General features: G+C 47.9%; 1 protein-coding gene across 12 annotated transcripts in view; it reads left to right on the top strand.

Annotated features, from left to right (window-relative positions):
- Positions 1-295: 295 nt before the first annotated feature.
- Positions 296-27,292, top strand: part of LOC122564941 (dynamin-1) — a 251,392-nt gene continuing 224,395 nt past the window's right edge. For 8 of the 12 annotated variants that reach the window (XR_015760697.1, XM_087998277.1, XM_087998280.1 and 5 more), the window contains exon 1: positions 297-714. Coding sequence is in view for 11 of the 12 variants with exons in the window: in XM_087998277.1 (XP_087854403.1) it covers positions 554-714 (161 nt within the window). In the remaining variant the exon portion in view is untranslated. Of the gene's footprint in view, positions 715-27,292 lie in introns of all 12 variants that reach the window. The other 4 variants (XM_087998278.1, XM_043720449.2, XM_087998279.1 and 1 more) reach the window with 2 other exon arrangements.

Raw genomic sequence — 27,292 nt, 5'->3', positions numbered from 1 at the left:
CGGGGAGGACACCAGGCGACGATTGCAAAAAAAGAAACCCCGGGCAGGAGTTGCGCTGCTACCCGTTGCATTTGGAATAAATCGGAGCGCAGCCCTGGCGCTGATGCGAGACAGTAGAGGTGGGCGCGCGGGGCATCCTGGGAGTTGGAGTCCGGGGCGGGCCTCCCACAAGGAGGCGCCGCGGCGCCGTGGACTACAGATCCCGGCAGGCGCCGCGCGGACCGGCAGCGGGGGCGCCTGCGCAGTGGGAGCGCCTCTTGGTTCCCTTTAAATCGCTGGCTGCGGGAGCGCAGGCGGAGCGGGCAGAACGGGAGAGAGGGGCCGTCAGGAACGGAGAGTGTGCGGCTGCGGCTGCGGCTGCAAAGGGGAGAGAGGGAAAATAGCATTTAACCTGCGAATGCAATTCCCCCTTCCCCTCCAGCCTGAGGTTTTTTTTTCCCCCTGCTCCATGTGCAGCTTATTTTGCACACTCTAGACCAGACTGCCAGCTCTTTATCCCGGGTCCAGACCCCAGCAGCAGCGGCTGCTCCCAGCTCCTCACTGTCCAGTAAAGATGGGCAACCGTGGAATGGAAGAACTCATCCCCCTGGTCAATCGGATGCAGGATGCTTTCACTCAGATCGGACAGAATGCGAACCTGGACCTGCCCCAGATCGGGGTGGTAGGGGGTCAGAGCGCTGGCAAGAGCTCGGTGCTGGAAAATTTCGTCGGAAAGTGAGTCGCTGCGTTGCATTTATTTGGTTTCTCCCTCTCTCTCTCTCTCTCTCTTCTCTCCCGTTGCATAAATAATGGCCATAATGTATGGCTGTGCTGCTGCTGTTGGATTTGTTGTTGTTTCTCCCTTCCCCAAAAAAAACGCCAAGACAGCAAATCCAGAGGAGGTTTTTCTTATCATTTGTTATTTATTGAACAAAACACCAGATCCACTGCATTCCGAGGCGGATTCCTGCCCTAATCTTTGGTGCATGTCACCAGATAAACAGCGGGTCTAAATCGGCTGAGCATTATGTCGAGAGGCAGGACCAGTTCACTGACATCAATTCAGCTGACTTAACCTTACGCCTGTCACTGCCCCGCTGCAATGTATTTGGTTTAAAATATTGCAAGGTTCAAATCTGGTTTTCATGCTATTTCTTCCCCCCCCGCCCCCAATCCACACACGCATACAGCCCAACCCGTGCAGGTTAACAGTATTTACAGGAGACCGGTGTATGAAATCGGTAGGGTACAATCGGCTGTTTTTTTGCCAAACAGATTTCGCTGAGTCCAGTTCATTCATTGACCTCGGCTGCAGCGGCAGTGGCTCGCAGCATTTCGGCAAATTCCGGGTCGGGCTCCAGCAGCAGCGTTCCCATAAATAACAATTTCACCGCATTCGGCGGTGCATCCGCCATAGCTCCGTGTTACAGTGTGTATTGCATGGGGACACGGTGTTACTGTACGCGCGGCGAGATCACTGTGCGTGTGTGAGACCGACTGTGCCTGTCACTGAGTTATTTGTCAGTGTGCACCTGTCACTCTGTTACTGTGTGTGACTGTATGTCAGTCATTGTGCCTGTCACTGCATGTTACTATGTCACTGTCTGTGTTACTCTGTGACTGTTATTTTATCACTATATGCATGTGTGTCTATTGCTGTTAGTCTGTTTCACTTTGTGTCCCTGTATGTCAGAGTGACTCGGTGTTACCCAGTGTGTGCGCCTGTGGGTTTTAGATTGTGTGGGTGTCTGACTGAATGTTGGACTGCGTTGATGTAAGACTGTAGGTGTAAGACTGTGTGACCGTGGGTGTGAGACTGGGTGTTACATTGTGGTGTGTGATTGCTTGGGTGTTATACTGTGATAATTGTAGGTGTTCGACTCTGTGGGTGTTACACTGTGTGTCTGTGTGACTGTGTTACGCATTGTGTGTGACTGAGTGCCACATTATGTGTGTCTGTGTGAAGGTGAATGTTACACCGTGTGTGTGTGACTGAGTGTCATGTGTGTTACCCTGTGTGTACATTAGATTGTGGGTGTTACAGTCTCTGGGTGTTATAGTCTATATGTGTGTTAGGCTGTGTGTCTGACTGTGCGTGTTACAGTCTCTGGGAGTTATAGGCCATATATGTGTATTAGACTGAGACTGTAACATCCAGTCAGACAATCTGTTTGTATGTTAGACTCTGTGTGGCTGACTGTGGGTGTTACAGTCTCTGTGAGTGTTACTTTGTGTGTGTGTGTTACTGTGTGTTCGGGGGCGGAGGAGGGGGCGATAGGACCAGAGAAAGGTTTTCCACTGCGGCTTCAGCCCGGAGCCGCAGGCAGTGTGGGACTCGGATCATTGGAGAGTTCACCGCGGGTTTGGTGATGTGGAAATATTTCCCCGCAGATTAAGTGGATGTTAAAACATTTTGTTGGTGAGGTGGGGGTGGGGTGGATTTATAAACAGCTGCAGGCGTCAATGGATCGATTATTGTCCACAAGCAATTGTACTGGGGACTCTGGAATAATAAATATTTACGTTTTTGTGAAAAAGATAAAATCTACAATTGAACATCGAGACTGAGGTATACTGGAGTGTAATGCAGGGATTACACTGCGTGGATGTTCTGACATTGCCCTTTGGTTTTGGGGAAGGGGATATTGGGAATGAGCTCAGGTTGCACACAGAGTCTTTCACTCCCCCCACTCACCCCCATCATTACCATTCCGGCTCCTCAGGCTCTTCCTGCCACTGTGTTCAACTTCGGGCTAATTATGAACCCTCAGCGTCCCGCCCACTACTCACTGTCACCCCCTCAATGTGACCAAAAAGACCAGAATTAATCCCAAATCTCAGGGAGACTCCACTCCCCTGGGACTTCAGAGCAAAACTCAGGCTGTCCTTGTCACTGCAGTGCTATGGGAGTGTCGCAGGGTCAGTGCTGAGGGAGTGCCGCCCTGTCGCAGGGTCAGTGCTGAGGGAGTGCCGCCCTGTCGCAGGGTCAGTGCTGAGGGAGCGCCACACTGTTGCAGGGTCAGTGCTGAGGGAGTGCCGCATTGCCACAGGGTCAGTGCTGAGGGAGCGGGCGTTATCGGAGGGTCAGTGCTGAGGGAGCAGGCACTATCGGAGGGTCAGTGCTGAGGGAGCAGGCACTATCAGAGGTTTGAGTGCTGAGGGAGCGCCGCACTGTGGGAGGGTCAGTGCTGATGGAGCGCCGCACTATCGGAGGGTCAGCGCTGAGGCAGTGCCGCGCTGTCGGAGGGTCATTGTTGAGGGAGCGCCGCACTGTCGCAGGGTCAGCGCTGAGGGAGTGCCGCGCTGTCGCAGGGTCAGCGCTGAGGGAGTGCCGCGCTGTCGGAGGGTCAGTGTTGAGAGAGTGCTGCGCTGTCGCAGGGTCAGTGCTGAGGGAGCACTGCACTGTCGCAGGGTCAGTGCTGAGGGAGCTTCGCAGGGTCAGTGCTGAGGGAGCTTCGCAGGGTCAGTGCTGAGGGAGCGCCGCACTGTCGCAGGGTCAGTGCTGAGGGAGCGCCGCACTATCGCAGGGTCAGTGCTGAGGGAGCGCCGCACTATCGGAGGGTCAGTGCTGAGGGAGCGCCGCACTGTCGGAGGGTCAGGGCTGAGGGAGCGGACACTGTTGCAGGGTCAGTGCTGAAGGAGCAGGCACTATCGGAGGGTCAGTGCTGAGGGAGCGGGCACTATCAGAAGTTGAGTGCTGAGGGAGCGCCGCACTATCGCAGGGTCAGTGCTGAGGGAGCGCCGCACTATCGGAGGGTCAGTGCTGAGGGAGCGCCGCACTGTCGGAGGGATAGTGCTGAAGGAGCGCCGCACTATCGGAGGGTCAGTGCTGAGGGAGCGCCGCACTGTCGGAGGGATAGTGCTGAAGGAGCGGGCACTATCAGAGGTTGAGTGCTGAGGGAGCGCCGCACTGCCGCAGGGTCAGTGCTGAGGGCGCGCCGCACTGCCGCAGGGTCAGTGCTGAGGGCGCGCCGCACTGCCGCAGGGTCAGTGCTGAGGGCGCGCCGCACTGCCGCAGGGTCAGTGCTGAGGGCGCGCCGCACTGCCGCAGGGTCAGTGCTGAGGGCGCGCCGCACTGCCGCAGGGTCAGTGCTGAGGGCGCGCCGCACTGCCGCAGGGTCAGTGCTGAGGGCGCGCCGCACTGCCGCAGGGTCAGTGCTGAGGGCGCGCCGCACTGCCGCAGGGTCAGTGCTGAGGGCGCGCCGCACTGCCGCAGGGTCAGTGCTGAGGGAGCGCCGCACTGCCGGAGGGTCAGTGCTGAGGGTATGCCGCACTGCGGGAGGGTCAGTGCTGAGGGAGCGCTGCACTGTCGCAGGGTCAGTGCTGAGGGAGCGCCGCACTGTCAGAGGGTCAGTGCTGAGGGTCTGCCGCACTGTCGGAGGGTCAGTGCTGAGGGAGCGCCACACTGTTGGAGGTCAGTGCTGAGGGAGTGCCGCACTGTTACAGGGTCAAAGAATCATAGAGATGTACAGCATGGAAACAGACCCTTCGGTCCAAGCCGTCCATGCCGCCCAGACATCCCAACCCAATCTAGTCCCACCTGCCAGCACCTGGCCCATATCCCTCCAACCCTTCCTATTCATATACCCATCCAAATGCCTTTGAAATGTTGCAATTATACCAGCCTCCACCACTTCCTCTGGCAGCTGATTCCATACACATATCACCCTCTGTGTGAAAAAGTTTCCCCTTAGGTCTCTTTTATATCTTTCCCCACTCACCCTAAACCTATGCCCTCTAGTTCTGGACTCCCCCACCCCAGGGAAAAGACTTTGTCTATTTATCCTATCCATGCCCGGTCAGCGCTGAGGGGATGCCGCGCTGTCGGAGGGGAGTGCTGAGGGAGCAGGCACTGTCACAGGGTCAGTGCTGAGGGAGCGCTGCGCTGTCACAGGGGGAGTGCTGCGCTGTCACTGGGTCAGTGCTGAGGGAGTGCCGCACTGTTGGAAAGTCAGCAACGAGGCAGCACCACAGTGTCGGAGGGCCAGCGCTGAGGGAGTGCTGCGCTGTTGGAGGGTCAGTGCTGAGGGAACGTTGCGCTCTCATAGGGTCAGTGCTGAGGGAGCGCCGCACTGTCGGAAGGTCAGTGCTGAGGGAGTGCCGCGCTGTCGGAGGGTCAGCGCTGAGGCAGCGCCGCACTGTCGGAGGGTCAGCGCTGTGGGAGGGTCAGTGTTGAGGGAGTACCGCACTGTCGGAGGGTCAGTGCTGAGGGTGTGCCGCACTGTCGGAGGGTCAGTGTTGAGGGAGTGCCGCGCTGTAGTAGGGCCAGCGCTGAGGCAGCGCCGCACTGTCGGAGGGTCAGTGTTGAGGGAGTGCTGCGCTGTCGGAGGGTCAGTGCTGAGGGTGTGCCGCACTGTCGGAGGGTCAGTGCTGAGGGTGTGCTGCACTGTCGGAGGGTCAGTGTTGAGGGAGTGCTGCGCTGTCGGAGGGTCAGTGTTGAGGGAGTGCCGCACTGTCAGAGGGTCTGCACTGAGGGAGTGCTGCACTGTCGGAGTGTCAGCGCTGAGGGAGCACCACAGTGTTGGAGGATCTGCGCTGAGGGAGGGCTGCGCTGTCGGAGGGTCTGCACTGAGGGAGTACTGCACTGTCAGAGTGTCAACGCTGAGGGAGCACCACAAGCCCCAGTGCTACATAATGAAACACGTTTCCTTTTATCCACTCTGTCTACAACTGTAGCTCTGGTGTGCGTCTTACTTTGATCTTTATTTTCAATTGATTTCCATCAATAAGATTTTTCTTCAGCACAGTCATGATTCTGTTCAGATATCTGACCCACTCACTCAGCAAGGATCCAACAATATCCCATGTTCGGATACTTGAATCTTCCTTGCTGTTTCGTGATGCTTTTGTGTCTGGCTTTTGTATCTCTGTTCCAACATTGCTGCTTATCTGTTTAGTTTAAAGTCTAAAGACATCAGGTCACAGTCCAGCAGTGACTTCACTTGATGAAGGGGCAGTACTCTGAAAGCTTGTGATTTCAAATAAACCTGTCAGACTGTAACTTGGTGTTGTGTAACGTATGACTTTGTCCACCCTAGGCCAACCCTGGCACCTCACATCGTATGTGCTTCATGGATCTTTACCATGTTTGGAAAGCAAACCATTGAGTTCAGTTACTCTATATGGATGGGGAGCTAGGATGAGCAGTGATCCCATAATGTCTGCGACTTTACTGAGGATTTCTACAAATGAGTTATTCAGTCTTGTACAATGAGAGTAGAGAACAATGGTCCCAATGTAATCCCTGGTCCCCATGTAAACCCCTAAGGAAACTCTTTCAGTGACAGAGTCGGAAAGGAGGTTTCAAATTGGGAACATTTTCCAGCAGTCACAGTATCCTAACTTGATGGGTGGGATTGAATACCCCTCCCCTCACTTCCAGAGATGACATTGACTGCAGGGAGAGCATGTAATCCGGTAGATGGGCAGTCACCCTGCTCCCTTCCTATGATGTCTGGTTTGTTTTTATTTCATTCACAGGATGAGGGTGTTGCTGGCTAGGCCAGCATTTCTTGCCCATGCCGAAGTTAAGAGTCAACCACATTGCTGTGGGTGTGGAGTCATGTGTAGGTCAGACTGGGTAAGAATGGCAGATTTCCTTCCCAAAAAGGGCATTAATGAACCAGATGGGTTCTTCTGACAATGGGTTTATGGTCATCATTAGACCCTTCATTCCAGATATTTATTGAATTCAAATTCAATGTATGAGGAAACTCAAAGACCACCATCAACTGGGCCGCTCAACTGGGTGACCACAGCTCAATGAAGAGCTGTATCCATTTTGAGAGAGATGGGACACCAAGGGTGGTTGGGTGTGTGTGTGTGTGTGTGTGTGTGTGTGTGTGTGTGTGTGTGTGTGTGTGTGTGTGTGTGTGTGTGTGTGTGTGTGTGTGTGTGTGTGTGTGTGTGTGTGTGTGTGTGTGTCCCTCCCTCTTTACCTTCTCTCTCGTTGTCGTTGTTGTTGCTATGTTCAGCTTAAGGTTAGGTTTGTTGGGGTTAAGGTTAAGTCTGTTAGGAAAGTTGTTACCTTAACCAGTGACATAGGTGATCTGGCAATGGTCTGTGAAGAGATCCCACTGTCCCTGGGCTTAGAGGAGAGCCGGTAGGATGGTAGGGGGCCACCGTGGAAGCCCAGAAAGCACACCTTGGTGGTGATTTCTCTCAGGCTCCTCTCCATCCCTTGTTCAGTGACTGTGCCTGATGGAGAGGCCTCACCTGTGGCTTGGAAACGCTCCACCTTGGCTCTCCCTGGATGCAGTACCAACTGCTACCACCACCCCCCACTGGCAGTGCTGCACCTTTGCTGGTGTCTGGGTGGCAGTCTTTTACGGGCTGGATTTCTGACCCCTCAGAAGACCTAGATGCCAAAGAAAGTCAATCTGTACACCAGTAGGACTACCTGAAATGGAGTGATCCAAGGCTCTCGCCAGCACTCCTGGTCTCAGGAGAGACCCCAGCCACCAACATTAGGTACCAACTGATGTGTATAATTTAGGTAATGGGACACTAAAATTCATCAGTATCTGGATTGACACTCAGAACCTGCATGTTAGTGTCAGAGGATCGCTATTCATTGTCTACTGTTATTGTGTCTAATGATGTCTGTTAATGCTGGCGTCTTTGTTCAGGTGCTCTGTTTTATTAAGGTCTAATCTCAGCCTGGCACAACAGCTATTTCTGAGTATTTTGTTGAAAATGTAACAACACAGAGCAGAGGAGATTTGCTATTGATCTGTGCCCGTCAGTTCCTTTGTAACCATTACTCCCACAATGTCACGGGAGTAAAGAAATGCAAAGTGAAGCAAAAACAGGAACTTTTGTTTATATAGCAACTTTAAAAAATGTATTTGTGAGATGTTGGCTGGGCCAACATTTATTGCTCGTCCTTAGTTTCCCCTTGAGAAGGTGGGGGTGAGCTGCCTTCTTGAACTGCTGCAGTCCACCTGCTGTGGGTTGACCCACAATGTTATTAGGGAGGCAATTCCAGGATTTTGACCCAGCGACAGTGAAGGAACGATGATATTTTTTCAAGTCAGGATGGTGTGTGGCTTGGAGGGAAACTTGAAGGTGGTGGTGATCCCATTTTTCTGCAGCTCTTGTCATTCTAGATGGAAGTGGTGGTGGGTTTGGAAGGTGCTGTCTGAGGATCTTTGGTGAATTTCTGCACTGCACCTTGTAGATAGTACACACTGCTGCTATTGAGTGTGAGTGGAGGAGGGAGTGGATGTTTGTGGATAGGGTGCCAATCAAGTGAGCCACTTTGTCCTGGATGGTGTCAAGCTTCTTGAGTGTTATTGGAGCTGCCCCCATCCAGGCAAGTGGGGAGTATTCCATCTCCTGACTTGTGCCTTGTAGATAGTGGACAGGCTTGGGGAGTCAGGAGGTGAGTTACTTACTGCAGGATTCTTAGCCTCTGACCTGCTCTTGAAGCCACTGTGTTTATGTGCTGAGTCCAGTTGAGTTTCTGGTCAATGATAACCTCCAGGATGTTGATACTGGGGGATTCAGTGATGGTAACACCATTCAATATCAAGGGATGGTGGTTAATTGTCTCTTATTGGTGATGGTCATAGCCTGGCATTTGTGTGGCACAAATGTTACTTTGGCACTTGTCAGTTCAAGCCTGGATATTGTCCAGATCTTGCTGCATTTGAACATTGACTTCTTCAGTACCTGAGGAGTCGCGAATGGTACTAAAATTATAAAATCATCATTGAACATCCCCACTTCTGACCTTTATAATGGAGGGGAGGTCACTGATGAAGCAGCTGGGAGCTAGGGCACTGCCCTGAGGAGCTACTGCACAGTAAAAGCCTTCGTAAAGCCTCTTGGATGGGTTCACCAAAAATGTAAAGTCTATCCATGCCCTTCTTATCTTTAACCTTGACTATTCCAATGCAATCTTGGTTGATATTCCTTGCTGTACCCTCTGTAAATTTGGCATGTACCAAATATGAGCTGCTCTTGGCCTTAGTTTCACCAGGACTCATTGTCACTATGTTCAGTGACCCACATTGGCCCTCAGTGAAGCACATCTTGCTTTTAAAATCCTCACATTTTTCATCTACTCCTGTGGCCTAGCTTGCCTCTGCCCATCTGTGTTTAGCCACCTCTCACACCACAACCCTCAGAGTCTGTCTCTCTCAATTTTGTGTCTCGAACATCTGGCATTAAAATGCATCACCAATTGGTGGCCATATCATTAGCAGCCTGGGCTCTAAACTCTATCCCTCTCTCCTCCTCAACAGGCTCCTTAAAATCAAATTCTTTGACCAGCACTTTGGTTCTGGCTGTTTCCATGCGTGGCTCAATATCTGATTTTGTTTGTTAGAATAACATCCCTCACAGGTGTGCTATGTTAAGGGTGCTATACGAAAGCAGGTTTTTTCATTGTAACCAGACGGAAATCAACATTGAGTCAAAGAAGGTGAACAGATACCTAAAAGCTTGGTTGAGAGATGGGAGAGAGGTGTTGAGAGAATTCCAGTGTTTAATGTCAAGTTGGGTACTGGTGGGTGGACAAGAGTTCAGAAACAAGTGGGACTAGTGAAGATTCAGTGTATTTTTGGCAGGACAGACTTGATGGGCTGAAAGACCTGTTCTGAGCTCTGTGATTGTATGAAAAATGCACAAGACCAGTGCCCCATCAGGACTGTGTGATGATGGACAATAGTGGAGCTGGGATAGTGAACAATGGCTGATCTTTGCTATGTGGTCCCTCAGTATAGGTTGGTGTGAATATCTCTCTTGTGTGATGAATTGAGGTGTAAGGTGAATAAGCTGTCTGGTTTGTTTTGACCGTTCCCAGTACAGGAAGTGTTTATGTCAGCCAGGAAGCGATGACCGACGTGCAGCTAAGTGGTGTTACTCATGTACTCAGATCAGCCACGGGAATAGTTCTTACTTTGGAAGCTGGAGATGGAGATGGACTCTCGGAGAGTTTCCAAGGCTTGAACTTCCACATAGCTTGACTTTATTCAGGACGTGATTTGGATCTGTGCTTTATTTTGGAAATCTACCTACTGGTCAATAAATCCAGGCAATGCCACTTAGTGTGACTACTTTTTTTTTGATTGATTGATTGATTGCTTTAATGCTCTCATCTCATGTGCATTAATTTTGCACCATGCAATTATACCCACAGCTGATTTATAATAAGACCCAGCTGTCTTGAGCAAGCTTTTTATTTGCACTTGCCCACCTGCGGTTAACCCAGGTAGTGCCAGTGTTGCATCTTATGCTAATAAGGGTTAATGTACGTTTTAGATCAAGAAAGAGTTTGTGAGATTCTGATTTCTGGTCTCCTCTCAATGTAGAGAAGGCATTTGTGAATTTCAAGAAGTCAGGATGATATAATTTTGATCGAGTTTACATACACAACGTCTGCAGAGTGGAAAGAGGCCATTTGGCCCATTTAGGAGGGCCGGTGCAGACTCAGAGTATCCCACCCAGATCCAACCCCCTCAGCATATCCTCTTAAACCACACTTACTATGGCTAACCCACCTAGCCTGCACATCCCTAGACACTACAGGACAATTTAGCACGGCCAATCCATCTAACCTGCACATTTTAGCACTGTGAGAGAATGTGCAGACTCCACATAGTCACCCAAGGCTGGAATTGAACCTGGGTCCCTGGCACTGTGAGGCAGCAGTGCTAACCACTGAGCCACTGTGTCACCATAGTGTTTGGAAATAATATGGCTAATGGGGAGTGAATTTGTGGAATTCTTTACCACAGAGGGCTTTCAAGGCTGAATCATTTAATCTATTTAAGGCTGAGATACACAGGGTTTTTAATCAGGAAAGGAATCTAGGATTAATGGGGCAAAGGCAGGAAAGTGGAGTTGGGGATTATCAGATCAGCCATGATCTCACTGAATGGTGGAGCAGGCTCGATGGGCTGAATGGCCTACTTCTGTTCCTATATTTTGTGGTCCTATGGTTGTGAGAGAAGACACATTTTGTGAAGGTTTATATAGGACACATTGTCACTGATACATTTTCTATGGCAACGACTGTACCAGGGTCCAGTGTCAAATTACTTTATTTTTGATTCTTTTTCAGTTTTGTGTGTGTGTGTGTTTTTAGCTGGAGGGTCGCAGAGGATTGGTGTTTGTTGGCAGTGGGCGGTAGTGTGCACAGCATGGATTACACCGTGTAATTGGTGTGTCAGTGTTTGGGTATGGTGCCAACTCCTAGCAAGGCTGAGAAAATCTGCCCTCTGCTGTTATTGTGCGATAGCTGCCATGTCATCTCCTGGTGATCAGAATCAAAAGTCCAGAAAAGCCCATCAAGTCTATACTGTCACCTCACTTCTATCAATCCTTTCAAATGCAAGAACAGAGTTCCCTCTGTCAACATTCCCATATTTGCCACAACTTTGGAGTTTGGCTTTATGTTGAATTTCTACCTTCACACCATCCCAAAAATCTTTACAAAGTTTATATTACTTTCAAGTCCCATAGCATTCTGTTTTCTCTCCTCAGCTTGCATTTATAGTGGTCGAGAAGTCACCAGAGTTGTAATAGTAAGTGACTTGAAAGGGTTCAGAAAAGATTTACAAGGATGTTGCCAGGGTTGGAGGGTTCAAGGTTTAGGGAGAGGCTGAACAGGCTGGGGCTGTTTTCCCTGGAGCTTTGGTGACCTTATAGAGGTTTATAAAATCATGAGAGCCATGGATAGGGTGATTCGGAGATGCCGGTGTTGGACTGGGGTGTACAAAGTTAAAAATCACACAACACCAGGTTATAGTCCAACAGGTTTAATTGGAAGCACTAGCTTTCGGAGCGACGCTCCTTCATCAGGTGATTGTGGAGGGTGTTACGATCGAGCCCTCCACAATCACCTGATGAAGGAGCGTCGCTCCGAAAGCTAGTGTGCTTCCAATTAAACCTGTTGGGCTATAACCTGGTGTTGTGTGATTTTTAACTATGGATAGGATGAACAGTCAAAGTCTTTTCCCTGGGGTCGGGGAGTCCAGAACTAGAGGGCATAGGTTTAGGGTGAGAGGGGAAAGATATAAAAGGGACCTAAGGGGCAATTTTTTCACGCAGAGGGTGGTGTGTGTATGGAATGAGCTGCCAGAGGATGTGGTGGAGGCTGGTACAATTACAACATTTAAAAGGCATCTGGATGGGTATATGAGTAGGAAGGGTTTAGAGGGATATGGGCCAAGTGCTGGCAAATGGGACTAGATTAGGTTGGGATATCTGGTCGGGATAGACTAAAAGAATTGAATTTTCTGTTTCCATGCTGTACATCTCTATGTCTAATCAACCCCTTTTGGTCACTGGTGTTGATTGAAGGATGAATATTGACCAGGACACCTTTACAGTTCTTTCATATCTCGGGATAAATGCAGTGTTTCAATTCCTGCGTGCTGCAGTCATATCAGCCTAGAAATGTGAGCCAGAGTCCTGGAGTAGGACTTGAGTCGATTGAATCAGTGCAGCAACAGCCTGGTGGTAGTTAGGAGGAGCAGCAATCTCCCACTCAGTATTTCTTCTCGTACTTTTCAAAGCTCTCTCTTAAGTTGTGGGTGTTGCTGACAAAGCCAGCATTTATCGAACATTCAAACTTGCTTTGGAAATGCACTAATGGCGTGCTTTCCCGTACAGAACAGCTTGTTAGGCAACATCAGGGAGTTCAGCATCAACCATGTTACTATAGGGAGGTGAAGTAGCAGAGCAGGTTGAAGTGAATGTTGTCTATTGTGGATTTTAAGTTAAGGTGGCACCTGAAAGTTTGATTAGATTAGATTCCATACAGTATGGAGACAGGCCCTTTGGCCCAACCAGTCCGCACCGACCCTCCGAAGAGTAACCCACCCAGATCCATTCCCCACTGACTAATGCGCCTAACACTATGGGACAATTTAGCATGGCCAATTCACCTGACCTGCACATCTTTGGAATGTGGGAGGAAACCGGAGCACCCGGAGGAAACCAATGCAGACACGGGGAGAATGTGCAAACTCCACACAGTCAGTCGCCCGAGGCTGGAATTGAACCTGGGACCTTGGTGCTGTGAGGCTGCATTTCAAACCACTGAGTCACGGTGCTGTGTGGTAAATCAGAAGATCAGTATGAAATTGGATTAAAACATTGGCTCAAAATTGGATGGTTGTTTCTCACACTGGAGGGTGGTAAGCACTAGTTTCCCTCAGGGTCAGTTCCAGGAGTGCTTGTTTTTCTTGTTAAAGCGTAAATGGCTTGAATCTTGGAATATGGATTAAAATATCAAAAGTTGCCAGTCATATCAAACATAGATGAATGCCACCAGGGAAAATGATGAAGGGCTTATGTCGTTTTTCCTGCTCCTTGGATACTGCCTGACCTGCTGTGCTTTCCCAGCATTACACTCTTGACTCTAATCTCCAGCATCTGCAGTCCTCACTTTCTCCTTAAGTGATATCCCTGATGAATGAGAGAACGAGACCAGCAAAATGGACAGACAATTGGCAGATGAAATTTAATACAGAGAAATGTGAGGTGACACACTTTGACGGAAGTGGTTGCAAGGAGCAGTGTGGATTTAATGAAGGAATATGCAGGAACCGAGAGATCTGGTGATGTATGTGCATAGATCTTCAAAGGTGGGGGGACATAGTGAGAGGGTGGTCAGCAGGAGATAGATGTTTGTAAATAGAAGCATTGAGTATAAAAGCAGGAAATGCTGAACCTTCATATAACTCTGGAATGGTATCAACTGTGACATTGTGTTCAGTCAGGGGAGGAGATATTTTGTTTTGTATAAAGATGTGAAGGTTCCTGAGGGGGTATAGAGGACGTTTACTGGGCTGGCTCTAGGGATGAGGGACCTCAGTTATGTCAGAAACTCCTTGGAGTGAAGAGGGTTCAGGGGAAAGTTGATGGCGGTGCAGCAGGTTGGGTAGGTAGACAAGGGAAAAAGGGCCTTCCCATTAGTTGATGTTAAGAGATGCAGGGGGATATGATGAGTTTGTTTATGCCACTAGTTGTGATGACCTGGAACTTGCCCATGAGTGGTGAATAAGGAAGCAGTCCGTGATCTTCGGAAGAAATGGGATGATTCCATGGAGGAAACTAACCTGTAGGATGGCAAAGGAGAGAGTGGAATTGACTCCATGCTCTGCCAAGAGCTGGAATGGGCTTAATGGGCCAAACGACCTCCTTCTATATCCTAAATGACCTGGTGACTCCAAATTTAGAGTCCCGAACAGATTAAACCAGATAATGAAGTTGGCACCGCTCCTCCCTGAGAGCAGAGATGAATCAATAAATAGAAATCAGTGACCTGTAACAGATTGGAATTCATACCTGGCAGTTTGCATTTCCTTTTCATAACTAAAAATTGAATGGTAGACAGTGCATTCAGGTTTGTGATTGCTGCTGCCATAATGAGCCCATAAGAAATAGGAACATGAGGAGGCCATTCAGCCCCTCGGGCCTGCTCCACCATTCAGCAGGATTATGGCTGATCCGACATGACTCACATCCACTTTCCCGCCCTCTCTTTGATCCCCAACTGATCAAAAATCTATCTCTCTCAGCCTTAAATATCTACAAGGACTCTCCTCCCACAGCTCTCTGTGGCACAGAGTTCCAAAGACTCTCAACCTTCAGAAGAAATTCCTTCTTGGCTCATTCCTAAACTGATGCCCCTTTATTGTGAGCCTGTGCCCGCTAGTCCTAGACTTTCCCCATGAGGGGGAACATCCTCTCAGCATTGACCCAATCAAGCCCCTTAAAAATCCAGTATGTTTCAATGAGAGCACCTCTCATTTTTCGAAACTCCAGTGAATAGATACCCAATGTTTTTAGCCTTTGCTTATAAGACAATCCTTCCACTCCAGAGATCATCCTCATGAACTTCCAATGAAATGATATCTTTCCTTACATACGGGGACCAAAACTGCTGACAGTACTCCAGATGTGGTCTCCCCAGCACCTTGTATGGTTGCAGTAAGATGTCCCCACTCTTATACTCCAATCCCTGTGAAATAAGGCCCAGCATTCCATTAGCCTTCCTGTACCTGGGTGCTAACTTTGAGTTTCGTGCATGAGTTACCCCTCCCCCTGTCCCTATTGTGTTACACATTTTTCCATTTAAAACTGTTTGTTTTATTTTCCAAAATGAACAACTTTACATATCCCACATTATACTCCATTTCCATATGTCCATATTTTGACATGTCACAAGCACAGATTTGTGAACTTTTAACCCATCTGTGCGTTTGGTCAGGAAAATGTGACTGCTCCACTTGTTAAATAGTGGCAGTGTTAAAGACCACATGTGGGCACCCATATCATACGCAAAGCTAGAACGCTAAAATTATTCTGTATGGCTAAAACAGTCTTGGGAAAAGAGATGTTGTGGCATAGTGGTAATGTCCCTACTGCTGAGCTAGGAGGTCTGTGTTCAAGTCCTGTCAGAATTTTGTCATACCATATCTGAACAAGTTGGTTTTTATAAAACAGCCTTGGAATTAGCCACGTGTGTGAATAGGCAGCACTTCCCTTGAATGCTGTAAAAGGCAAATGCTATGGCAGTTAGACCTGACTGTAGCATTTTAACGTTTGAATTTTCAGATGTTAAGTTAAACTGAATTCACATTCACCTTTTGCTGAATTAGTGCACTGATTACTGTTCCACTCACAGGGGGTGGCATGGTGGCTCAGTGGTTAGCACTGCTGCCTTACAGTGCCAGGGGCCCAGGTTCGGTTCCAGCCTCGGGTGACTGTTTGCACGTTCTCCCCGTGTCTGTGTGGGTTTCCTCCCACACTCTAAAGATGGGCAGCTCAGGTGAATTGGCTGTGCTAAATTCCCCATAGTGTTTGGTGCATTAGTCAGAGGGAAATGGGTCTGGGTGGGTTGCCCTTTGGAGGGTCGGTGTGGACTTGTCGGGCCAAAGGGCCTGTTTCCACACTGTAGTGAATCTAATCTAAAAAAAAATAACCTCACCACCTTATCCTACATGAGTTCACAACCTTGAAGTGCATTTTCTTTCAGAAAATACTTCATTCTTGCTATTGGCAGTGTGTCAATGTATGGAGCAATTTTTCACTCCACAAGTGGAGTAGCCGAAATGCAAACTGATCATTACAGCTGGTACAATGTTCACAGCTCCTGAATTATTGCTGCTTCAAGAAATGGTGGTGTCATGCTTCTGAGAATGTGTGTTCCTGTGATTTTTTTTGTGTGAAATCTCCCGCGGAGACTGATTTGCATAATTACCAAACAACAAATGAAGGGCTCTCTCGCTACTTAGAAAAATGTTGTCCCCAAATTGTCCACTGCCCAACCTGAAGCTCCAACAAACTGCAAAATCTTGTGCGAATGAGTGGTATTAGATTACATTACAGTGTGGAAACAGGCCCTTCGGCCCAACAAGTCCACACCAACCCGCTGAAGCGAACCCACCCATACCCCTACATTTACCCCTTACCTAACACTACGGGCAATTTAATTTGGCCAATTCACCTGACCCTGCACATCTTTGGACTGTGGGAGGAAACCGGAGCACCCGGAGGAAACCCACACAGACACTGGGAGAACGTGCAAACTCCACACAGTCAGTCGCCTGAGGCGGGAATTGAACCCGGATCTCTAGCGCTGTGAGGCAACAGTGCTAACCACCGTGCCGCCCGTACTGTTGAAGGTCAGATCATAAAACATAGAATATTCCAGCACAGTACAGGCCCTTCGGCCCTCGATGTTGCGCCGCACTGTGGAACCAATCTAACCTACACTATTCCATTATCATCCATATTTTTATCCAATGACCATTTAAATGCCCTTTAAAGTTGGCGAGTTAACTACTGTTACAGACAGGGCTTTCCACACCATAGAAACTAGAATAAAGAGACTTTCAATTCAGCTAGGGAGAGGTGAAGGAAATGAATGTTATCGTTTTGCCAATAGAAAAGATTAATTTCGGAAGAGGAAATGCTTGCTGCAAATGATAAGTGTTGTTAAATTGATTTTGTTTTTCTCTCTCTCTCGCTAAGTGGAAAGTCATCAGGTTTGCTGCATTGCCAAGCGCTGTTGTACTGACAAGTGATGGCTGCATTCAGAACGAGGTACTCAGTCAGTGCTGCAAATCAGCGAGTGCTGTAGCTGCTGTCTGCTTCGACAGGTCTCGTCAATTCGATTTGCAAAGAGGTGTTTGTCTGCAGTGAGGGGAGAGCTAGCGTCCTTTCCACTCCGACACTCCCTGCAATCAGCAGTATTTTAAAATCGAAATGGCATTGTCCAGTGGAAGTATTACACGCTGCAGTGAGGGAAGCCAGCGTGATTCACTGCCTTCCCGTTTAAAATTTCTGATGGTAAGGGATTGACACTCCATCCTTTGCCTCAGACATTAATTCCCACTGCCACTGATGCGCAGTGATCGCAGAGTGTATCGTCTAGAAGATGCACTGCAGCAATTTCCAATCCTCCTTCGACAGCATCTTCCAAACCCGCCATCTCTCCATTTAGAAAGCCAAGGGCAGCATACATCGAATAGAGTCATCGAATCACCAAAGTGTGGAAGCAGGCCATTCAGCCCATCGAGTCCACACAGACCCTCTGAAGAGCATCTCACCCAGACCTACCCCCTTATCCTATCCCTGTCACCCTGCATTTCACATGGCTAACCCACCTAGCTTGCACATCCCTGGAAACTAGGGGGCAAATTAGCATAGCCAATCCACCCTAAACTGCACACCTTTGGACTGTGGGAGGAAACCAGAGCACCTGGTGGAAACCCACGCAGACACAGGGAGAATGGGCAAACTCCACAGAGTCACCTGAGAATGGAACCTGGAAATTACAAAACATTGCCACCTGAAAATTCCCCTCTGAGACACACACACACACATGCACACATATATACACACAGATAGACAGACAGACACACACACATATATACACGCATAGACAGACACACACACAGAGACAGACACGCACACACAGAAAATCAGAGCAGTTGTAGGCCATTCAGCCCATTGAGCCTGCTACCACATTCAATGTGATCTTGGCTGAGCATCCAGCCCAGTTCCCTGTTCCTGCTTTCTCCCTGTACTCTTTGATCCCTTTAGTCCTGAGAACTATCTATAATTCCTGCCTGAAATGTTTTGGCCTCAGCTGTTTTATTTTCTGACACGGAGAAGTCCACAGGCTCCCCACTGCCTGGGTTGAGAACATTTCTCCTCATCGCAGTCCTAAATAGCCTGCCACTATATGTTGTTGTGGAAGTTGGTTAGCTCAGTTGGCTGGTTCTCTGTCGGATGCTAACATCGTGAGTTCAATTCCTGCACCAGCTGAGATTACCATGAAGGACTCTCCCCCTCAGGTTAAACCACCACCTTCTCTCTCTCTCTCTCTCTCTCTCTCTCTCTCTCTCTAAGAGAGCTGCCCCACAGTCCAGTTGAACTATGGCACCTTTACCCCAATCCTTCTTAATGGGTAAGGGCAATGAATGCTGTCCCAGGCACTGACACCCTTACCCTGTGATAGAATAAATTTAAGATTTTAACAAGGTCTGTTGGTCCTGTAAAATATTAACCAGCAGGTCAGGAATATTCCCCCTGAAAACTCCATGTGCCAATGCTCCTCCATCAGCTCGTTGCATTTGCGTAGCACCTCTGTAAAACCTGCAAGCTGTTTCATGTAATGTTCTCAAACCAAGTTTGACATTGAGCCACGGCAGGAGGTGATAGGTCAGATGATCAAAAGCTAGACAGAGGCGATGGGTTTTAAGGATTGTCTAAAGAGGGAGACCATTTATGATAGGGAGCTGTGTACATCCCAAGCAGCTGGGGGTACAGTTGCTGGTGGTAAAGTCATTTTGTGACAAAGATACAGCAGTGGCTGGAACTGAAGGAGTGCCCAGGGATGGGGAAGAGCGGGTCCATGGAGTGATATTAAAAACCAGCGTTTAAACTCTTCAGCAGGAAGACAGCAGCAGTTAAAGAACTAGAGAGAGAGTGAGGACTGCAGATGCTGGGGATCAGAGCTTAAAAATGTGTTGCTGGAAAAGCGCAGCAGGTCAGGCAGCATCAAAGGAGAAGGAGAATCGACGTTTCGGGCATAAGCCCTTCTTCAGGAATCCTGAAGAAGGGCTTATGCCCGAAACGTTGATTCTCCTTCTCCTTTGATGCTGCCTGACCTGTTGCGCTTTTCCAGCAACACATTTTTAAGCGGTTAAAGAATACAAGGCAGATGGAGGAATGGGATTTGATGCGAGTAAGGATAAAGATTTTACTGGCGAGAAGTCACCAATGTGTTTAAAATAGGTGCTGCGTCTGAAGACTTAATCCTGACTGCACTTTGTAGACCTAATCTCACATGGTTGGTGATTAGGAGGAGTTTCTCTTTAAATTAATCAATTTCTTTCATCCCTGTCACCAGTTAAACAATCAATAAGTAACCAGGGTTAGTGTAGCGATAACAAAAACTAGAGAAGAGTAGGAATGGAGGATGGAGATTAGATGGTTTTTTCCTTTCATAATATTTAACTGATTGTTTTCAGTGACCTAATTTTCTTTTGCGATAGACGTGACTGTTATAAAAGCAGTGTGTTTTTTTGTGTCTGGAGTTTAATTATCTTCAAACAATAAGTTTGAAATCTGATCTGTGTTGTTTTCGGGAGGTGATGTGGTGGTATTGTCAGTGGGCTTGTAATCTACGAGCTAGACTAATGCACTGAGGACATGTGCTTACATTCTCCTGCAGTTGGTGGTATTAAGAAAATTGGGGTATAAAGTGGATCTCCGGAGGGCTGTAAACTGGTCCAGAGCTGTGGAAGGGGGTCCTGGCTGCTGACTTACTGCCCCTCTCCTGCAAGACACCTTGTTCCCTAGTGTCTTTGGAGAGGGAGTACATGGTGTCTATTGATGCCTTTAGATAGAGGTGGAGGATACAGTGCATTTCACCCTCCCATTCTATTTTGAATTATTCCCCTCCTTCACTCCACTTCACTTTTTGATGTTAGTATCGTCTTAACAGGCTGTGCTTATAAATAACAGGGCGCTGGAAAAGCACAGCCCGTCAGGCAGTGTCCAAGGTGCAGAAGAGTTGACGTTTTGGGCATAAGCCCTTCATCAGGATTCATTCCTGATGAAGGGCTTATGCTCGAAACTTCGATTCTTCTGCTCCTCGGATGCTGCCTGAACTGCTGTGCTTTTCCAGCACCGCACCCTTTGACTCTGATCTCCAGCGTCTGCAGTCCTCCCTTTCTCCTTGGCTTGTAAATATACAATTGGTCACATGGGTGTTTAACTGGTGGCAAAGAGATCTAATCACAACGGTGTCTTTGTTTTTTTTTATCTCGCTATATTAAAAAGTAGCATAATCAGGAATGGGGGGATTTGGGGGAGAATATAAAGAGAAAGCTGAATCTGGGTCTGGCCAGGCTGGTTACAAACAGGTCCAGGCAGTGGGCTGTGGCGGGGGATCATCTCTGCCGACTGTCTGCCCCTCTTCTGCAGCTATGTTCGAGCCCAGGTGACCTTGGAGAAGGAGCATGTAGTGTCCATCAATGCTTTCGATGTCTTTGGAGAGCATTGCATGTGATGGTGGGGTAGAGTGCTTATTTCCCCCTCCAACTCCATTCTGATTTAGTCCCTTCCTGCTCCCCCTACACCTTCCCCTCTCCTCCACTTTAGATGGTTTGCATTTGCTCATAATGGGCTTTGCTTGCAAGTGTTCAATTGGCTACTCGGGTGTTTTCACTGGTGGTGGTTCTTGGGTTAATAAAGAAACAAGATAACAAGTCACAGTGATTTTGGTGGTGGGAAGGTTGCTCAGTTATGTATGATAACTTGTGAAACAAAAATAAAGCTGATCTCAAAAATGGTGATGATGAAACTACCATTGCTTGTTCCCTAACTGATACAGCTACTTTCGCTGTGTGTAACTGACTGTTAGTAACCCTCTGAAATGGCCCGAGGAAGCCACTCAGTTCAGGAGCAACAAGGGACCAATAACAAATGGTGATCTTGCAAGTGCAGTGATTATAACTGGGTCAGCCAGATGGACCTCATAGCAAAGGAGTTTCATGATTGGGGCTGTTAATCTGGTCCAATCAGGGAGCCCTGGCTGACCGGTAGAAAAAGGAGTGTCAGAGGAACTGGATCAGAATCCAGGACTCTCCATTTTGTGTCAGGAAGGGGACTGACTCTGAGTTTGTACTGCTTCTGTTGGTTTCTGTTTGTTTTTTTTTGGAGGAAACCGGATTCCTGAACTGGCTGAACCATATCGCCAGTTTGTTAATTGACATTCCTTTTTATTGAGGGCTGACTTTTAAATTGGCTGATTTAAACAGTCAATGTGTTACAGGTATAACACAATTCTCATTAGGGAACTGTTATTTCACTGGCTGGTTACAGCCTGTGTGTTACTGTTTTCTCTTTAAAAAAGAAAGGAACAGGAGTGTCTGAGGTTCAGATGGACAGAGGTGGCCTTTTCATGTTGGAAGGCCGCATTATGTTAGTTGTAATCTAATAAGGCCGCACCCAAGAAACTTCAATTATATATTCTTCAAAATTCACATTATTTTGTAAAAATCTAACTATTATGTAGTAACTAAAAAACAAATGTTAATTCTAAAGTTAACTAACCTTTCAATGACTTTGTTGTGACTGCTTTTTGTAGGAAAACATTTGAATATTTGGATGCAGCGTGGAGATCTGCAGTTTTAGCTGATCCTCTAGATGGCTGACCTATTTGTAACCATAAATCTACATTCCTGCAAATTAAAATAAAAATAATAAAGGACGAAAAAAAACATATTAATGAAAAATAAAAGATTTGTTCTGCAAAATGGCCTAGAACGTCGCAGGTTCCCCACCCCTGCTCTAGGATCTGGCTCTGAGGGAGCTGTCCTGTACTATGCATGTGCAAATAAAGAGGGACTTGGTGACAGTATACCAGCCTCTGTGGAGTTATTTCAGCAAGTATCACCTATATCTCATGAAATCTTTTTTTGAAAACTCCAACTTTCTTACTGTTGCTTTTTTCTCTGTTGTAAGAACAACCCAGTTTCTCTATTTTCAACGTTTTTAAGGTACTGGGCATAAAGCTTCCTCAGTTCCATTGTCTACTGTCTGTTGAACCTATTCATCCCTGGGATTATTCTTTTTTTTTAAATTTTCTCTTTCCTAAAAAAAAAGTCTAATACACAGAGACAGTCCTCTAGAATTATAAAGACTTAACACCACTTCCTTGCTTTAGTACTTGTCTATTTACAAAGTGTTTACCCTGTCACAAATTGTAAAGATAAAACAAAGAACGACTGCAAATTAGAAACAAAAGCAGAATTTGCTGGAGAAACTCAGCAGGTCAGGCAGCATCTGTGGAGAGAGAAAGCACAGTTAATATTTTGGGTCCAGAACAGATTTTAACTAGGAATAGATTCACAAATGGGACTAGTTTAATTTGGGAAACCAGGCCGTTATGGAGAGAAAGGTCTGTTTCCATGCTGTGTAATTCTACGACTCTATAAATTGTTTCATCGAGCACAGTTTCCTTTTTTTTTTGGGATGTGGCCATGTATGTGGCCATGAAGATCGTATGAGGATAGACTGAGACACTTGGGGCTGTTTTCATTAGAGAAAAGAAGGTTTAGGGGTGACTTGATTGAGGTGTACAAGATGATTAGGGGGTTAGATAGGGTTGACAGTGTGAACCTTTTCCCGCGTATGGAGTCGGGTATTACAAGGGGGCATAGCTTTAAATTAAGGGGGGGTAGATATAGGACTGAAGTTAGGGGTAGGTTCTTCACTCAGCGAGTCGTAAGTTCATGGAATGCCCTGCCAGCAGCAGTGGTGGACTCTCCCTCTTTATGGGCATTTAAGCGGGCATTGGATAGGTATATGGAGGATAGTGGGTTAGTATAGGTTAGGTGGGCTTGGATCGGCGCAACATCGAGGGCCAAAGGGCCTGTACTGCGCTGTATTCTTCTATGTTCTATGTCCTGGAAGTTTCCTTATTATCTCTGGAGGTGCTAATAATAACTTTCCTCTTGTTCAACTGGAGCTCTTGTGGTGATGGAGCTGGGGAAGCAATTCCAGGATTTGGGTCCAGTTACCATGTCGGAATGGTGGAGCATATCCATGTGGGGACTAGGGATGCCTTGGAATTAACCTCACTGAGTGATGGGTGTTCCCATGACTTGGACTGTCCCAGCCCGTCAATGGCAGGGTCTGGAGGGGGGGGGGGGGGGCAGATGAATTGAGATTGTTACTTGACTTCTCTCCATCATCTCATTGCTGTTTGTGGTTGCACATGTTTACAGTGCAGTATCGTAACAACGATCACACCTCGCCTCAGGAGTCGTGAAATGCTTGGAGAGATTTTGAGGCCAGGAAAGCTGCTACATCAATGCAGGGCCTGGACCAGGAAGCAGCACCAGGGGCTGAGATTTCTGTCTAGATCAGAGTGGTGCTGGAAAAGCACAGCAGGTCAGGCAGCATCCGAGGAGCAGGAAAATCGATGTTTCGAGCAAAATCCCTTCGTCAGGAATGATCATTCATCCTGATGAAGGGTTTTTGCCCAAAACGTCAATTTTCCTGCTCCTCGGATGCTGCCTGACCTGCTGTGCTTTTCCAGCACCACTCTAATCTTGACACTGATCTCCAGCATCTGCAGTCCTCATTTTGCCTCGTTGAGATTTCTGTCCCTGTATAAATACAAGAGCTTCCTCCCTTTTGAAGGATTGGTCTTGTATTCTGTTGGATATAATTGTTTCAGATTTTGGAGAAGGTGATTAATAAACATTTGTACTGTTGTCAACCTCCAAGTAAGTGGTGATAGCTTGTTATTTTGTGCATGGAGCTACAAGGCAGTAATCTCTTTAAGGATGATATCCCTAATGGTGAGTGGGAGGTTCAAGGACCTTTCTTGTCACTGTAAACAGAACCCTAATATTGGACCAGGAAGACTTCCCTCATGTTTGTTCTGTAGATTGGGTAAAATTACGATAGTCTCAGAGGACTGTCATCCCCTGGGGTGGTGGGGCTCCCCATGCCTCAGATGAGGGTGAGATTGAGAAAGTGTGGGAATTGAACCCACATTGCTGGCTTCACTGTGCATTGTATGCACAAGCCTTGATTCTATAGAATTGAGTTTCTGTCAATTTTGATGCTTTTGTAAAATTTATAGCTGTTTGCCCGAATCCACCTGTTCAACGACATCATCACTGACCTCTGGAGTAGGCAGGATTTGAACTCCAGTCTCAGATGCATGGACATTACCACTACACCATGGCTTGATGGAGGTACTGAGACCAACCTCACAGTGACCATGTCAAGTGTTTCTTGGTGATGGTGTCCATTCAAGGGAATTCCAACAGTTCTGAAGAAGGGTCACTGAACCCGAAATGCTAACTCTGCTTTCTGTCCATTGTTGCTGCCAGATCTGCTGAGATTTTCCACCAATCTCTGTTTTGGTTTCTGATTTCCAGCATCTGTGGTTATTTTGGTTATTTGTTTTGCCAATACAACTTCTGCCCAGTTGTCACCCGTCCTGCTGGGTTTGTGTTGTTAGTGAGGACCTCTGCTCATGTGCTGTCCCTGGGAGTTGTTATGGAGGGTGCAGGAACTTTCATTACAGCATTCTGAAGCATTTTGATCTTGGGTCGAGGCAATGCCCTGATGTTCCTCTGAGCAGGTGGAACTGGCAAGCTTGGGTTTTGTTGTCCTCGCGAAGGTGTAACAGCCTTGATGCTGCTGTAGAATACTTAAACTGTGCTGAGGTCAGGGAAATGCAAACTTTATTAAGGAACATGTTATTGTGCCTTCATCTTGCCATGAGTCTGTGTGTGAGAGAGAAGGGGGACAAGATCATGTGACATTGAATCACTTTCGATGATAGCCCGTGAGCATTTCTCCCATTTGGATGTTGAACCCCGTCCCTGTAATCCTAGTGGTGAGCAACTTTGCTGAGTGATTGCTATTTGAGTGGTGAAGGGGCTTTTAGGAGGTTGATAGGGAGTGAGTTCCAAAATTCTATGACAAGCATCAATCAAATTGATTGTGGAGAGCCTTTTGGAAAGAAAGAAACTGCAGTTTTGCTGACCACAAGATGTCCGGAGTCAGGTTTGCAGGAAGTGAGGTACATTTGACACTTATTGTTGCCAACCCAGCAGCCTGTTCTCCATGGAATAGGGCGATCTCACAAACCACAATGAGGCCTGAGGGTGATAATATGGTTCGTGGTCTTCGGTAATGGAAGAGCTGCAGCATTTCAGAGATTCTGTTTCTGATAGTCCTACACAATTGTACAATACTTTTCCCAATTACCGAACAACAAACTGTCACTTCCCTCCCTGGAGCGGTAAGTTGTATCAGGTAATGGTTCCGATTGGAGACTATTGCTGAAGCTATCCTCAATCTGATAATGACATAACGGACTTGGGTTTGTAAAGGCAAGACAGCTGAGAACTTATATCCAATCTCCACATAGACTTTGTAGCAATGTCTGACTTATTACTGTACCTCATTGCTATCATGCAGTGAACCACAACTTAAAGTCTAAGACCAAAGTCTCTGGTTAAGTAAGGCTCACTCCTGGCTTTTTTCTATCACTGGGAACTGAGTAGGCTCTAAGACTGAGCAAAAGTGCGTACTGCAGATGCTGGAGATCAGAGTCTAGATTAGAGTGGTGCTGGAAAAGCACAGCAGGTCAGGCAGCATCCAGGGAGCAGGAAAACTGACGTTTCAGGCAAAAGCCCTTTATTAGGAATGAAGGCAGGGAGCCTCCAGGGAGGGGGTTGGGGCTGGGGAGAAGGTAGCCAAAGGTACAATAGGTGGGTAGGGGTGGGGATGAAGGTGATAGGTCAGGGAGGGGGGAGGTGTGGGTGAGTGGATAGGTGGAAAGGAAGATAGGTAGGTAGGACAGGTCATGGGTATAGTGCTGAGCTGGAAGGTTGGAACTGGGGTGAGGTGGGCGAAGGGGAAATGAGGAAACTGGTGAAGTCCACATTGATGCCCTGGGGTTGAATTGTTCCGAGGCGGAAGATGAGGCGTTCTTCCTCCAGGCATCGGATGGTGAGGGAGAGCCAGTGGAGGAGGCCCAGGACCTGCATGTTCTCGGCAGAGTGGGAGGGGGATGTTGAAATGTTGGGCCATGGGGTGGTGGGGTTGATTGGTGCGGTGTCCCAGAGATGTTCCCTGAAGCGCTCTGCTAGGAGGTATCCATTCTCCAAATGTAAAGGAGACCGCATCGGGAGCAACAGATACAATAAATGACATTGGTGGATGTGCAGGATGTGGAAGGCTCCTTTGGGGCCTTGGATGGAGGTGAGGGGGGAGGTGTGGGCACAGGTTTTGCAATTCCTGCAGTGGCAGGGGAAGGTGCCAGGAAGGGAGGGTGGGTTGTTGGGGGGCGTGGACCTGACCAGGTAGTCACGGAGGGAAAGGTCTTTGTGGAAGGCGGAAAGGGGTGGGGAGGGAAATATATCCCTGGTGGTGGGGTCCGTTTGGAGGTGGTGGAAATGTCGGTGGATGATGCGGTCAATGTGAAGGTTGGTAGAGTGGAAGGTGAGCACCAGGGGCGTTCTGTCCTTGTTACGGTTGGAGGGGTGGGGTTTGAGGGCAGGATGTAGACAAGATGCGTTGGAGGGCATCTTTTAATCACGTGGGAAGGGGAATTGCGGTCTCTAAAGAAGGAGACCATCTGGTGTGTTCTGTGGTGGAACTGGTCCTCCTGGGAGCAGATACGGCATAGGCAGAGGAATTGGAAATACAGGATGGCATTTTTGAAGGGAGTAGGATGGGAAGAGGTGTAATCCAGGTAGCTGTGGGAGTCGGTGGGTTTGTAAAAAAAAAATCAGTGTCAAGTCTGTCGTCATTGATGGAGATGGCGAGATCCAGGAAGGGGAGGGAGGTGTCAGAGATCGTCCAGGTAAATTTAAGGTTGGGGTGGAATGTGTTGGTGAAGTTGACGAACTGCTCAACCTCCTCGCGGGAGCACGAGGTGGCGCCGATGTAGTCATCAATGTAGCGGAGGAAGAGATGGGGAGTGGTGCCAGTGTAACTACGGAAAATGGAGTGTTTTACGTAGCCAACAAAGAGACAGGCATAGCTGGGGCCCATGCGGGTGTGCATGGCTACTCCTTTCCTGCTCCTCGGATGCTGCCTGACCTGCTGTGCTTTTCCAGCACCACTCTAATCTAGGCTCTAAGACTGAGTCAAGGAAGAGGATGTTTGCGATGGTAGTGTATATGCCATAGTCAACAAACCTGTTCTAAGGACAATGTTGGATTAACTGTTTCCATCCATGTTGAAGACTGGCAGGAAGAGAGTGTCACCGTTTACAGGAAGCACATGCTGTGTACTGAGTTTC

This window comes from Chiloscyllium plagiosum, unplaced genomic scaffold (genome assembly GCF_037043375.1).
Source record: "Chiloscyllium plagiosum isolate Xiang-an unplaced genomic scaffold, Cpla_swu_hap1 HiC_scaffold_21, whole genome shotgun sequence".
Classification (NCBI taxonomy): Eukaryota; Metazoa; Chordata; class Chondrichthyes; order Orectolobiformes; family Hemiscylliidae; genus Chiloscyllium; species Chiloscyllium plagiosum.
Note: the sequence above shows the minus strand (reverse complement) of the source record. Positions and strands in the feature narration are given on the sequence as shown.